The 12,099-nt window shown below is 49.9% G+C and overlaps 1 protein-coding gene across 3 annotated transcripts in view; it reads left to right on the forward strand.

The window, feature by feature from the left end:
* The first annotated feature begins 5,176 nt into the window (after positions 1–5,176).
* Positions 5,177–12,099, forward strand: part of CD6 (CD6 molecule) — a 40,484-nt gene continuing 33,561 nt past the window's right edge. For 2 of the 3 annotated variants that reach the window (XM_043581279.1, XM_043581280.1), the window contains exon 1: positions 5,177–5,420. In XM_043581279.1, the coding sequence (XP_043437214.1) occupies positions 5,360–5,420 (61 nt within the window). In that variant the 5' untranslated portion in view covers positions 5,177–5,359. The remainder of the gene's footprint in view (positions 5,421–12,099) is intronic. The other variant, XM_043581281.1, reaches the window with a different exon arrangement.

The raw sequence follows: 12,099 nt of genomic DNA on the forward strand, positions 1-12,099 counted from the left end.
CATGCCATTATCTTCCGGTTCTCTGTTTTTATCTTGTGTTTCCTAACCCCACAAATTAGACGTTATTGTAATTGTTACATACCACCCATGCTTATTTAATTTGCCTCCGTGTTGACGTATTTCTTTCCTCACCATTCTTACTTGAAACATATACTTTCCTTCTCGGATTCTTTTCTTTTCTTTTTTTTTTTAATTAAAATTAAAAAAAAATTTTAATGTTTATTTTTGAGAGAGCAGGAGAAGGGGAGGAGCAGAGAGAGAGAGGGAGACACAGAATCCGAAGCAGGCTCCAGGTTCTGAGCTGTCAGCACAGAGCCGGAAGCGGGGCTCAAACTCCCAAACCGCAAGATCATGTTTGAGGTGAAGTCGGATGCTTAACTGAGCCACCCAGGCACCCCTTGGACTATTCTCCTTGTTCTTGAAGATTGTCCTTTAAAATGTCCCTAGCTGGGGGTCTGTTAGTTGTAAATGCCCTCAGTGTTTATCTGAAAATGATTCTGTTCAGCCTCATTTTTGTTTGAGTCTGTAGCAAAGCCATTTTGGTTTTGTTTTTTTTTAATTGAGGCATAATCGATCTACATCATATTGGTTTCAGGTGTCCAAGGTAATGATCTGATGCTTGTATACACTGCAAAATGATCACCACAATAAGCCCTATCGCCATCTGCCACCATCGCAAGCTACAAAAAAAAACTTTTGTGTTTTCCTTGAGATGAGAGTGTCCAAGATCCACCCTCCTGGCAACCTTCAAGCCTGCACCACGACACCCCTGCCATGGTCGCCCTGCTGCACACATCCCGATGACCCGTTTGGTCCACACCTGGAGTCTGTACCTCCTGACCCCTTCATGCATGTGTGCACCTGCAAGTGCATCCCCTAGCAACCACCGCTCTGTTCTCTGCATCCATGAGTTTTGCTTTGTTGGTTGGGTTCGGTGTTTGGATTCCACACGTAAGTGAGATCATGCGGTATCTGTCTTTCCCTGTCTGACTTATTCCACTCAGCGTAGTACCCTCGAGGTCCATTCGTTGTTGTTGCAAATGGCAAGATCTCATTCTTTCGTATGGTCGAGTAATATTCCATGGCCTATACGTAGTTTTTATTTTTGAGGGGGGTCTAGCGGGGGAGGGACAGAGAGAGAGGGAGAGACTGATGTTCGGAAGCAGGCTCCACTCTGACAGCAGAGAGCCTGACGCGAGGCTCGGACTCACAAACTGTGAGATCATGACCTGAGTTGAAGTGCTTGACAGACTGAGCCACCCAGGGACCCCTATCCCGTTGTGACTTTAATTTGCATCTCCCTGATGACTGGTGATGTTGGCATCTTTTCATGTGCCTGTCGTTCGTTCGAATGTCTTCTTTGGAAACATATCTATTCACATACCCTGCCCATTTTTTTATCAGATTTTTTTTTTTTTTTTTTGGCTATTGAGTTGTATCAGTTCTTTACATATTTTGGATATTAACCCCTCATCAGATAGATATATGATCTGCAAATCTATTCTCCATTCAATCTCCTTCTTGAAACATAGTCAAAATCGACTGTTATTTTCTTAGACCTTCGAGATGTCATTCCATTGTCTTCTGGCTCCCATTGTTACCATGAAAAAGTTAGCGGTAAATCTACTTTGTAGTTCATCTTTCTAGATCAACAATTTTGTTACCAGAAGTAATTGGTGTAGATTGAGTGATTGATTGATGTGTGTATGAAAACATTTTCATTCTTTTAAAATTCTTTTTCCTCCTGGCTTTAATGAGAGAGATTTATTTTTATTTAACAGCTGGGGGTTGGAAGGAGCTTCTGGGATCGGAGGGCTATGTATTTCATCAATTCTGAATTCGAGCCATTCACCTTGTTCCGTCCTCTACGTTAACTTCTTTTTTAAAAAATGTTTAATGTTTATTTTTTATTTATTTTTTTTAAATTTTTTATTTTTTCAACGTTTATTTATTTTTGGGACAGAGAGAGACAGAGCATGAATGGGGGAGGGGCAGAGAGAGAGGGAGACACAGAATCGGAAACAGGCTCCAGGCTCTGAGCCATCAGCCCAGAGCCTGATGCGGGGCTCGAACTCACGGACCGCGAGATCGTGACCTGGCTGAAGTCGGACACCCAACCGACTGCGCCTCCCAGGCACCCCAATGTTTATTTATTTTTGAGAGAGAGAGCGTGAGCAGGGGAGGAGGAGAGAGAGAGGGAGATACAGAATCCAAAGCAGGCTCCAGGCTCCAAGCTGTCACCACAGAGCCTGATGTGGGGTTCGAACTCACGAGCCGTGAGATCATGACTTGAGCCGAAATCGGACACTCAACCAAGCTACCCAGGTGCCCCTGTGTTCTTAACTTCTGTTTCATAATTTCCTTTTTTGTCTCTCTGGGTGGCATTCTCAGTAAGTTCTTCAGGTCTACTGTCCAGCTCACTTGTTCTCTCTTCAGCTATGTTCATCTGCTAGTTAATCTGCCCATTACATTGCTAGTTTTGAAGGTTACATTTTTCATTTATTGTATTTTTTTTTTCTGCAAATCTTCCTGGTCACTTAGTGTCTTATCCATAGTCCTTTGTTACTTCTCTATAGCCTCAATGATCGACTTTATTTTTCTTTAAGTATATGAAACAACCCTATTTGATATTATGTATACCATAATTCCAGCAGCTAAAGTGTTTGAAGGTCTGAGTTTACTGCTTCCTGCTTTGTGCAATTCTCACCTCAAGGGCCTTGTTGTGATGCTTACTTTTAGATGTCAGTTTGACTGATTCATAGGGTGCCCAGATATCTGGCTGACCATTATTCTGGGTGTGTTTGTGAGGGTGTTTCTAGATGAGATTAGCATTTGAATCAGTGCGCTGAGTAAAGCAGATTGCCCTCCCCACTGCGGGTTGGCTTTATTCACTGAGGGCTTGAATAGAACAGGAAGGGATAATAGAGAATTGTCTCTCTCTGCCTGTCTTCAGATTAGGATGCCAGTGTTCCCCTGCCTTTCAGCTCAGGCTCCAACCGGAACTCATACCAATGGCTCTCCTGGGTCTTGGGCCTTTGGACTTAGACTGGAATGGTACCACCAGCTCTCCTGAGTTTCCAGTTTTCCAGCTGAGATCTTGGGGCTTAGTTTCCAAAATCACTTGAGACAATTCCTTATAATAAATTTCATATAAATTCCATTAATTCTATTTCTCTGGAAAACCATGACTAATACACTTGTGTCCTATGTTTTATGTCTTCTCCTCTTCTCTTCTCTCCCTTCCCCTCCCCTCCCCTCCCCTCCCCTCCCCTCCCCTCCCCTCCCTTCTCCCTTCCCTTCCTTTCTCTTTTCTTCTCTCTCAGACTCATTGCAGGCAACCTTGTGGTTAGGAACATTCAGGGTTAGCATTTCTTTTTCTTCCACTCAGAAGTCAGTGCTGAGCCAAGCACATTCTATGTCGGATCCTTTTGAGAGGTTTCTCTTTCCTGTTCCTCCACAGTGGGTGTTGTTTTTCATTGTTTTGCTTTAGGTGGGAGATTTCTGATTTTGCTTTTCATTTGCTCAGGCGTTAGGTTTTGTCCCATTAAACTGAAGTTCTTGGCCACCTGGGGTCAGCGGGTACCTCAGGGCACCCTCTGCTTCTGTCGTCAATCACGTCTTCGGATTTGTGCTTTCTTGTCCTGTTGGTCTATCCTTACTTTCTTACCACCTCACCTTTGCATTTCTAAAGGCGTTTAAAAATAGTTCTTGTAACAGGAGAACTTCCAGCATATGCTGGTTACCGTATTATCAGAAAGGGAAGTCTAGCCTCTCCTCCAGCCCGTTCGGACGTGTCTCTCTTAGGACACTACTCATCAGCAGGAGACCTCTCCTGTGTTCGTCTCACCCTGGCCTGTGGTTTGGTCCTCTGGGCTTGTGAACTCTGTTCTCCTTGAAAGCAGGGGTCTGCTTTCTTGCGTTCACCTTCCACAGAGTTCCCCACACCAAAGTCTCCCTAAGTGTCCGTTAAAGGGAAGTGAACCCAGGAGGTAGAGGTCCCCATCCCCTGCCTGTGCTACCAGTGACCCTCCACAAGAGGGCAGCGTCAGCTGGTGCCAGGGCCCTGTCCACCCCACAGGTCTGGGCCGGGTTTACGGTGGAGGGGCCTGGCTCCCCATCGCTCCCATACCGGCAACATCAGAGGCGCCTTTGGACCGGGATCCAGTGGAGAAATCCTCCCCATTCCACAGACGGGGAAATGAAGTCAAGCAGGGAGGGGGGGGAAGCGTCAGGCCAGGCCAGGTAAATCTGAGATGAGGTCACACGGGGAAGGGCCAAGATAAAACCAGTCTCCTCCGGACTCAGTTTCTTCAAGGGCTCTGTTTATACAACCAAATTAAATTGTCCATTCTTTCCTTCACTCAGCATTTATTCAGCGCCTACAGTATGCCCTGCAGGGAGTGCCCCACAGGGAGGGCAGTGGTGAATGAAACACACAGGTCCCTGCTTCCTTCCTACAGCGTTCACCATAGACCAACTGAACAACTCAGCACCTCCCAGCAGTCCTGGCCCTTTGCTCCTGCTGTTCCTTCTGGCCCTTCCAGACACTTTCCACCATCTCTGCCTGTTGAAATCCTGCTCATCCTTCTTGGACCAGCTCCCCTGACTGACTCTCACCAGGGAATGAACACCCAGCCCATAGGTGGGGGCGGGGGGGGGGGCACTGGAGCCTCCTGTGCCATCTCAGGGGACAGGTCCAGCCTGGGAGGATGTGGGGGACACCCCATCTCTCAGACCCTTCTCCATTTACAATTCTCCAAAGGGCATCTGGGACTTTCCCCTCTCAAAAGTGCAGGACCCCACCCTCCTCCTGACCAGCCACAAACACACCCAAGGGCGAGGTAAATGTCGCGATTTTATCCCAGAGGAGCTGGCTTCCGTGGACCGGGACAGGGGGTGGGTCATGCGCTCACTCTTCCCACATGGACTGATTGATCATCTACTGTGCTTCAGGTCTCCAGAAAGGAAGCGTGTCCGCGTTTCCCTTTTCTTTGGGAGACACTTGGAGGAAGTGTGCGTGTGTGTGTGTGTGTGTGTCCCTCTCTATGACTTCTGGGGTTCAGCAGGGCTGGGTGGGCTCACAGGCAGCTGGGCTCTCCCCCTCAGCCCCTGTGATACCAGCCTGGCTTCCTGGAGACCAAAACCACAAGAAGAGAGCACAGAGGTGTGAGAAACACACTCACAGGCTGGTTTGGTCGCATGCGTGCAAAGGAGTGCTCTCTCTTGCGGAGAGAGAGTCATAAACAGGAGCAGCCAAGGTCCGAGCGAGCGAGCGGGTGCGAGGAGCACCCAGCAGCCACGTCCACCTCCTGGCCCGGGGATGGCGCTTCCCGCTGGCAGGCACGCATAGCAGCCAGAGATGGCCCCGGACATGTGGCTGTTCTCTGCTATCCTTGGATTGCTGTCGGCAGCCCTCTCAGGTAGGGCCCCTTTCCCACCTCCTGCCGCTCATGCTGGGCGACCTGGGTCCTGGCCTCTTGCTTGGCCCCCTTTCCGGTCATTTTCTCACTCACCTTTCTAGAACCTTTTAGCCGAGACGGTACCAGGGAGGCCCCAGCTATGGCAACAGAGGCTGGGACCTGGAGAGGGGCCAGGATCCCCCTGGGGGAGCTGGGCTGTGCCTGGACGGTCCCAGAAGACTCAGCATGCGCGCGTGCTGTCTTGTCAGCGGGCTCCCAGGGTCTGAGGAGGGAGACGCCTCCCACCATAAGTTTGGGAACTCCCCCATCCCCATTTCTCGGCGACTCTCAGGGAGAGAGAGAAGGGTCCGGAGACAGAATTCAGGGAAGCCAATGGGAATTGAGATCAGCTGGGGGCTTGTGGCTCACATGCAACCAGTAAGGGGTAGTTTAGGGCACAAGTGAATAGGAGAGCTCTCGAGGGCCCCCTCCTGCCCCCTCCTGAGCTCCCCCAGGGTGCCAAGGCAGGGGCGTCAGGCAGGCAGTTTGGGGGCTGGCTGTGTTCATCAGACGCCGTTGGCCTCTGTCGAGTGCGGGGTCCAAGCTGGCGGGAGCTGGGCGGGGGCCCAGAGTTGCTAGAGATCCTGCTCCTATTGGGACCTTTCGGGGGATGGGGAGACTCATGGAAACAGAATTCTGGGCCAGGGAGCCCGGGTCCGCCTGGCAGGGGAGATACCAAGTGCTTTCACTTTGCTTTCACAAGGGGACCCAGAGAGGCCCCATCAGGAGGGCCACCCAAGCCCAAGCCGACTCGGAGAGCTGAGAGAGGCGGGGAGTTATTTGGGATGGCGGACAACTCCTCTCTCGGCCTCCATCTAGAGGCATGTGCTCCTGAACTCACCCCGGGTCGGGGAAAGCCATTTAGCTGGAACGCGTGTGCCTTCAGCTCCGTGCGGGGTCGTGTGGTCTCTCTCGCTCTACCAGGAGCACCCGGAACTCAGCCGCCTTCTGCCCCTGAGCTAAGAGCTAAGACCTAAGACGGACAGAGGGTCAGAGTAGGGGCCCCTCCTTCCCCATCTCCACTGTCGCCACCCTCCGTCCTTGTCCATGAGCCCCGACCGCCGGCCTAGGCTCAGAATGAAATCTGGGACAGAGAGGGTGGCTGGCCGGCCCCTGGGCCCTGGGAAACCGGCCTTGAGTGGTGCCGCAAGCAGGTGGGAACCCAGGGCCCCGGGAGAGCCCAGGAGGGTGAAATGAAGGGACTCCTGGAGCCAAGGTCCCTACACCCCAGCCCTTTTTGTCCCCTCCTGACACTCCTGCCCGCCTCACCCCGCTCCCAGCACAGATATTTCACTCCGTGTTTCTAAAGCCACATTCATATTCAATGGTCTCACTTGTTACTAATACCAGTTTAGTCTTGAAAGGAAACTTGATGTCACGATTCTAAGTGGAAAACCGACATCATGTGCCATAAATAAAAGATGAAGGTAAGCATAAAAATAAATGGGGGTGGAAACCAATTTCTATTACGTGCTAGCAAAAAGTTGAAAGAAAGCAAAGGTCCTTGAGCCTGAAGCCGACACCTGTCCCCTCTGTTAAAGGGGAGATGGGGTGGCGATAGAGGTACCCTGGCTCCAAATTGTTACTTTCTTCTTGATCTTTCAGGGGGACTGATAGCACTCGGAATGGGGAATAGTTTCCCTTCCGTGTGATTTAATGGCACTAAATGCTGCTTCCCGAAAGCCTCCTAAAGGGTCCCCAGAGGCATATGTCCTACCGCTGACAAATAGGGCCTGGCAGGAAGAACATTGCCGGCAGAAGGAAACGGTGTCCCCAGGAGTAAGGTGGGGAAGGCCAGAGCTAGCTGGTGTAGGGAGGCTGCTCCCCGGGCCTGCCAGAATGTTCTTCCCCGCCCCGCCCAGGTCCAGCAGGCCCAAACCCCAGCAGAGCTGAGCCCTAGGCGGGCAAGACGGACCCCGATCTGCCTGGGGGGTTCTCCTTGGCGAAATCAGTGTGTTGGGCCGATCAGATTTGGGGAAAGGAAATGAGGGTCTCCAAGGAGAGAAAGAAAAAGAAAGAAAGGAAAACAACAGAGACGAGGGAGGAAAGGATCCTGGAAGAATGAGGCCCCAGAGGGAGTCCCAGGGCCTTCACTCTGACAGCTGCATGGAGCCCCGGAGGGGTTAGCGGGCTGCGTCTGGGACCGCAGGAGGCCGGAGGCTGGCCGTCCTGGGCCCCGGAAGACCCAGCCATGGCTCTTTCGCGTTCAGCAGGCCTCCCCTCTCCTCTGTCCTCTGCAGTCCTAGCGCCAGGCTCCATCCTGGGCCTCACACAGCCATTTCTCTGGCCAGGCTGGCCTGGGGTCTGGGCCCTTCTCTCCTCAGGTCTGGGTGCGTGCTGTTCAATGACCAGGGCAGGGACCACGCTTTCCAGTTCTGCGGGTGCTCCCTGGAGACCTGGGTCCAGGACCAGTTTGTCCACATACCCTCCAGTTTTGTGCCTCAGTTTCCTGATCAGTCATCTGGGGACAAAGAGGGAGAAGGAATGGACTCGAAGCCTTTTTACTGGGGAGGCTTGGGTGGGGTCAGGAGGCCAGGGTATTGCCTGGGCCCCGTCTCTGACTCACCCCGTGTTCTTCTCTGATCTGGACTTGGGTTTCTGCGCCAGTGAAATGGGGTGCTTTGGGTGGACGATCCCTAAGGGCTCGGTCAGACCTGACATTTCTGTGTGCAGAGCGATAACATAGAACCAGGCCTCTCCCCCAAGGGCCGTGCCGAGGTTGGTGACTCTAATTCCATCTGGACGGTGGTGGGTTGAGGGCTTCTGTTGTGCACTAAAAAGGCTGTTTGTGGTTACTTTATAAAAAAAAAAAAAAAAGTTTCTTAAATTAACAAATTTTTTAACATCGATTTTTTTCCCTTCGCTTGTAAATTCAATATACAAAAATCACTTTATTTATAAGTCCAGTAATTTTCGACAATGACTCTCAGGAAGCCTTTGATGAATATTTCATCAAATCAGGTTGAACGGAGTAAGCGCCTTAAATAATAAATACCACTCACAAAGGTAGCTAATTAAATTCCCTTAGATCTGTAATGTCTAATATAGCGGCCACGGGAAGTTGCATTTGAAACGCGGTAGTCTGAGTTGAGAAGGTTGGAAAGGTAACATACACAGCAGATGTCGAAGACGTGTTCAAAAAAAGAACACAAAATACCTCGAAGACGTGTTCAAAAAAAGAACACAAAATACCTCATTAGTAACTTTTATGTGAATTGTATGTTGAGATGATAATTTGTTGGATATGTTAGGTTAAATACATTTTATCATTATAATTAGGTTGATCTATTCCTTTTTCACGTTTAAAAAATGTGGCTACTAGGACATTTTAAATGGCCCAGGTAGCTTGCATGGTATTTATATCAGATAGCACTGCCTTACCTAATCTAAGCTGCATTTGTACATCTAACGAACTCGATTGTCTTATAAATGCTTCAAACAGCTCTAAGAAACACAACTGTTCCAAGGATTTCAGAGAATACTTACAGATCTAAAACCCTAACTTTTAAACAAAGTGAGTATTAAGTTCTCTGAAATATGCCAATAATGTTTACAGACATTACCAAACTCTCTTAAGTTTTTAACTCAAAATTTCAACTGAAGTCAATTACTCGGTCACACACACAAGAAATTCCAGTGGCCACGTGTTCTTAAACATCACAGGTAACAGGACTTCATGCAGCAACACAGGGAAATTGATCCAACCGAAACTTAACATAAATGTATAATCACTCAGGGTTTCCACGTCTTTCCATCATCTTTATTTTTCAAATTCTAATCTTCTTGGGCTTCAAAGCCACTTACCAAGGAGAAAAGCCTTGTCCCATAGCAGATAACACGGATTATCCCCCTGGAGACTGGAGGGTCTGTCTTAGTGCATTGAGAGGAGGTCAGCTTTTCTATTGTTTTGCCGAAATAGAAGATTAAGATTCTCCTGTGCTGCTGATGCGTGTGAGATGAGCTTTTGGATAGGCTGTGCCCTCCACTTGAGCCAGTCCCTTGACCTGTGACCTCTGGACCCAACTTCTGCAAGCCTAATTCTCTATGTGTCCTGGATCAGATTTAATCCAATCCACCCGATTGGATTAAATCAAACAAATGTGTTTGCTATTCTATTCTTCTTCTTTTTCTTCATTTTTCCCCCCTCTCATTCTTCCCAGCTGGCAAGACAGATGTATAAATAATATATGACTGGCATCTGTGTATTTCTCCTGGCTTAGTCTGGCTCTCTGGTCACAGGTCAATGACTGGTGGGGGACGTTGGCATGACGGTCACCATCGTGGTGATGTGGGATGACGCAGCTCCTAGGGTAACGTGGCTTATTACAGAGGCATCTAGAATGAGTAAGAAACACTGTCCACTGACTGCCTCACTCAGTCTGCGTTTATTGAGGCCTGCTGGGAGCCAGTCTCATTGCCTGATAGGGAAGCTCAGGCATCACATTGGGCCCCCAGCCGTTGGATTCAAAGGCTGAAGAATCAGCCCTATTCCTGGGGACAAGGGAGGGATTAAGCAGGTGGCCCCAATGGAGGCTTTGGGACAGGGGCTTGGAGGAAAAGACTAGGCCATGTGGATGGCTGTGAAACCACCGACCTGTACCCATGTTGATGCTCAGCCCTGCACTGAACAGACCCTGGTGGGGGCTGGAATCCCCAAGCCCATCTCCTCTCTACTCACAGTGTCTTCAGACTCTCCATCCCAATCCCTGGCACTGCCTCCTACCCGCCCCCCCAAGCCTCCCCCAGAGTCAGGGCTACCAGAGTCCCTCAGAGCAGGACTTCCTAGGGGCCCTCATTCCTGTCCCTTCCCAAGGTTTTCGAAAGCTGCCAATTCACTGATAATTTACTTAATATTTTCAGTGGATATTTTATTTTTGTTTTTATTTTTTGACAGCAGAGATCCCAATGCAGGGCTCAAATTATATTTTTGAGATCATTTCCTGAGCTGAAGTTGGATGCTTAAACAACTGAGCCACCCCAGGTGCCCCTAAGCTGATGTTTCAAGGTGTAAATACTTTCGTTTTTAGAAAAAAACTTTATCTTGCTCCCTTAAAGATAAAGCCATTGTAAATCACCTTAATGGTGGTAATGGTGAAAATAAACATCATGGAAACAAAATGTCACTAAATTCTAGCCAAATGTGTTGCTGCTTTCCTTGAGCTCAAATGGGAGGGTTTCTAGATGTCAGAGAGGCATTAGGGACTAGCGCCCTGAGAGATTTTCTCCTCCAAGTAGTCAGAAAAGCTGAAAGGGCATAACTGCCTTCATGTAATTTAACACCATGTCAGTGACCACCTAAATCATTTCTCAAGGCTTCAGCTCTGGGCCTCACCCTGGTCCGGAGAAAGGACGAGGGTGGTGGGCAATCTGTTCCCCTTACGGGACAGAGCCTGGGGAAGCCTTCTGCTTACCTTCCTGGTGGACATCCTAGAACATGGCGACCCCGTTTCGGGATGTCCCCAGGCCCCCAGGACAGCCCCTAGACTCCTGGTGAGCCTTGCAGTTGAGAATGGTGCCCAGATTCACATACCCCCAGTTTACCTCTGGGAACGAGCCCCTGTAGTGTGGGGACAAGGAACCAGGAAGACGGGTGAGCGTAGGATTTTAGAACTCACTCTGGCTCTCGATTGCGGGGGAATCTTGGGCAGGCCCATTCCTTCCTCTGGCCTTAGTTTCTTCAATGGAAAAATGGGCAAACTGAACACTAAAAACCCAGCCTAAAAACCCTCGTACTCTGTGGCTTTACCGTTTGTGGAGCAGGGCAGCGGAGATCCAGCTGTTAGAAACCAACTGGAGTATGGGCGCGACATGGTAACCCCCGGCCGGCACCTGCCACGCGGAATCGTGGACCCTGGCCGGAGGCCGGCTTGGCTTCTCGGTCCCGGCTCTGGGTGACCTGGGTTATTTCTCAGCTTCTGCGTGCCTGCAGGCTACAAATAAAAACACCCACCTCACCACATTATGAAATTTAGATAATTGCATCGGAAAATGCCTGAACATAGTAGTGCTTAAAAATGTGAGTTATAAATGTTACACAGCCAGGAGAAGGGTCTTGTAAATGCGAGTGCAGGGTTTAGCGGTTAACACGCCGTTTGCACAGTGAGCTCGTTTACCCACATGACAAGCCCAGGGTATAGATGAGGAAACCAGGGTTTATCGAGGCTGAGAGACCGGTCCAAAGTCTGTAGCTAGTAAGTGACAGGACTTGAGCTTAGGGGTCGCAGCTCTGGCTCTTTCCCAAGGAAGAGCGGCCTCCTGGAGGGCTGTCCTTGGGGCTCCTTGCAAATATGAGGTTCTCCCCCAGCTCCCCCATCCCCCCCAGGCTTGCAGCCTGAGGGGCCTCTGAGGTTCCGGGGTCTCCTGGAAGGCTTCTCAGGGACAGATGGGGTCAAATGTGGCTGCGCCCTTGTGGGGTCCTGCTGTGCACCCACCCTGCCTGCCTAGGCCAGAAATGAATGAAGGGGAAGCTGAAGAGGCACCGCGAGCCTGGGGACGGTTTGTCTGGCGGGAGTTTCCATCCAGTCACATTTATTGGGCGCCTGCTGCGTGCCAGGCCCTGTACAACACCAAGATGTGAGATACGAAGGTTTGTCCTCGAACACTTTACGTGCTGTGAGGAAGATGATAAAACACACAGGGT

Source organism: Prionailurus bengalensis, chromosome D1, assembly GCF_016509475.1.
Source record: "Prionailurus bengalensis isolate Pbe53 chromosome D1, Fcat_Pben_1.1_paternal_pri, whole genome shotgun sequence".
Taxonomy (NCBI): domain Eukaryota; kingdom Metazoa; phylum Chordata; class Mammalia; order Carnivora; family Felidae; genus Prionailurus; species Prionailurus bengalensis.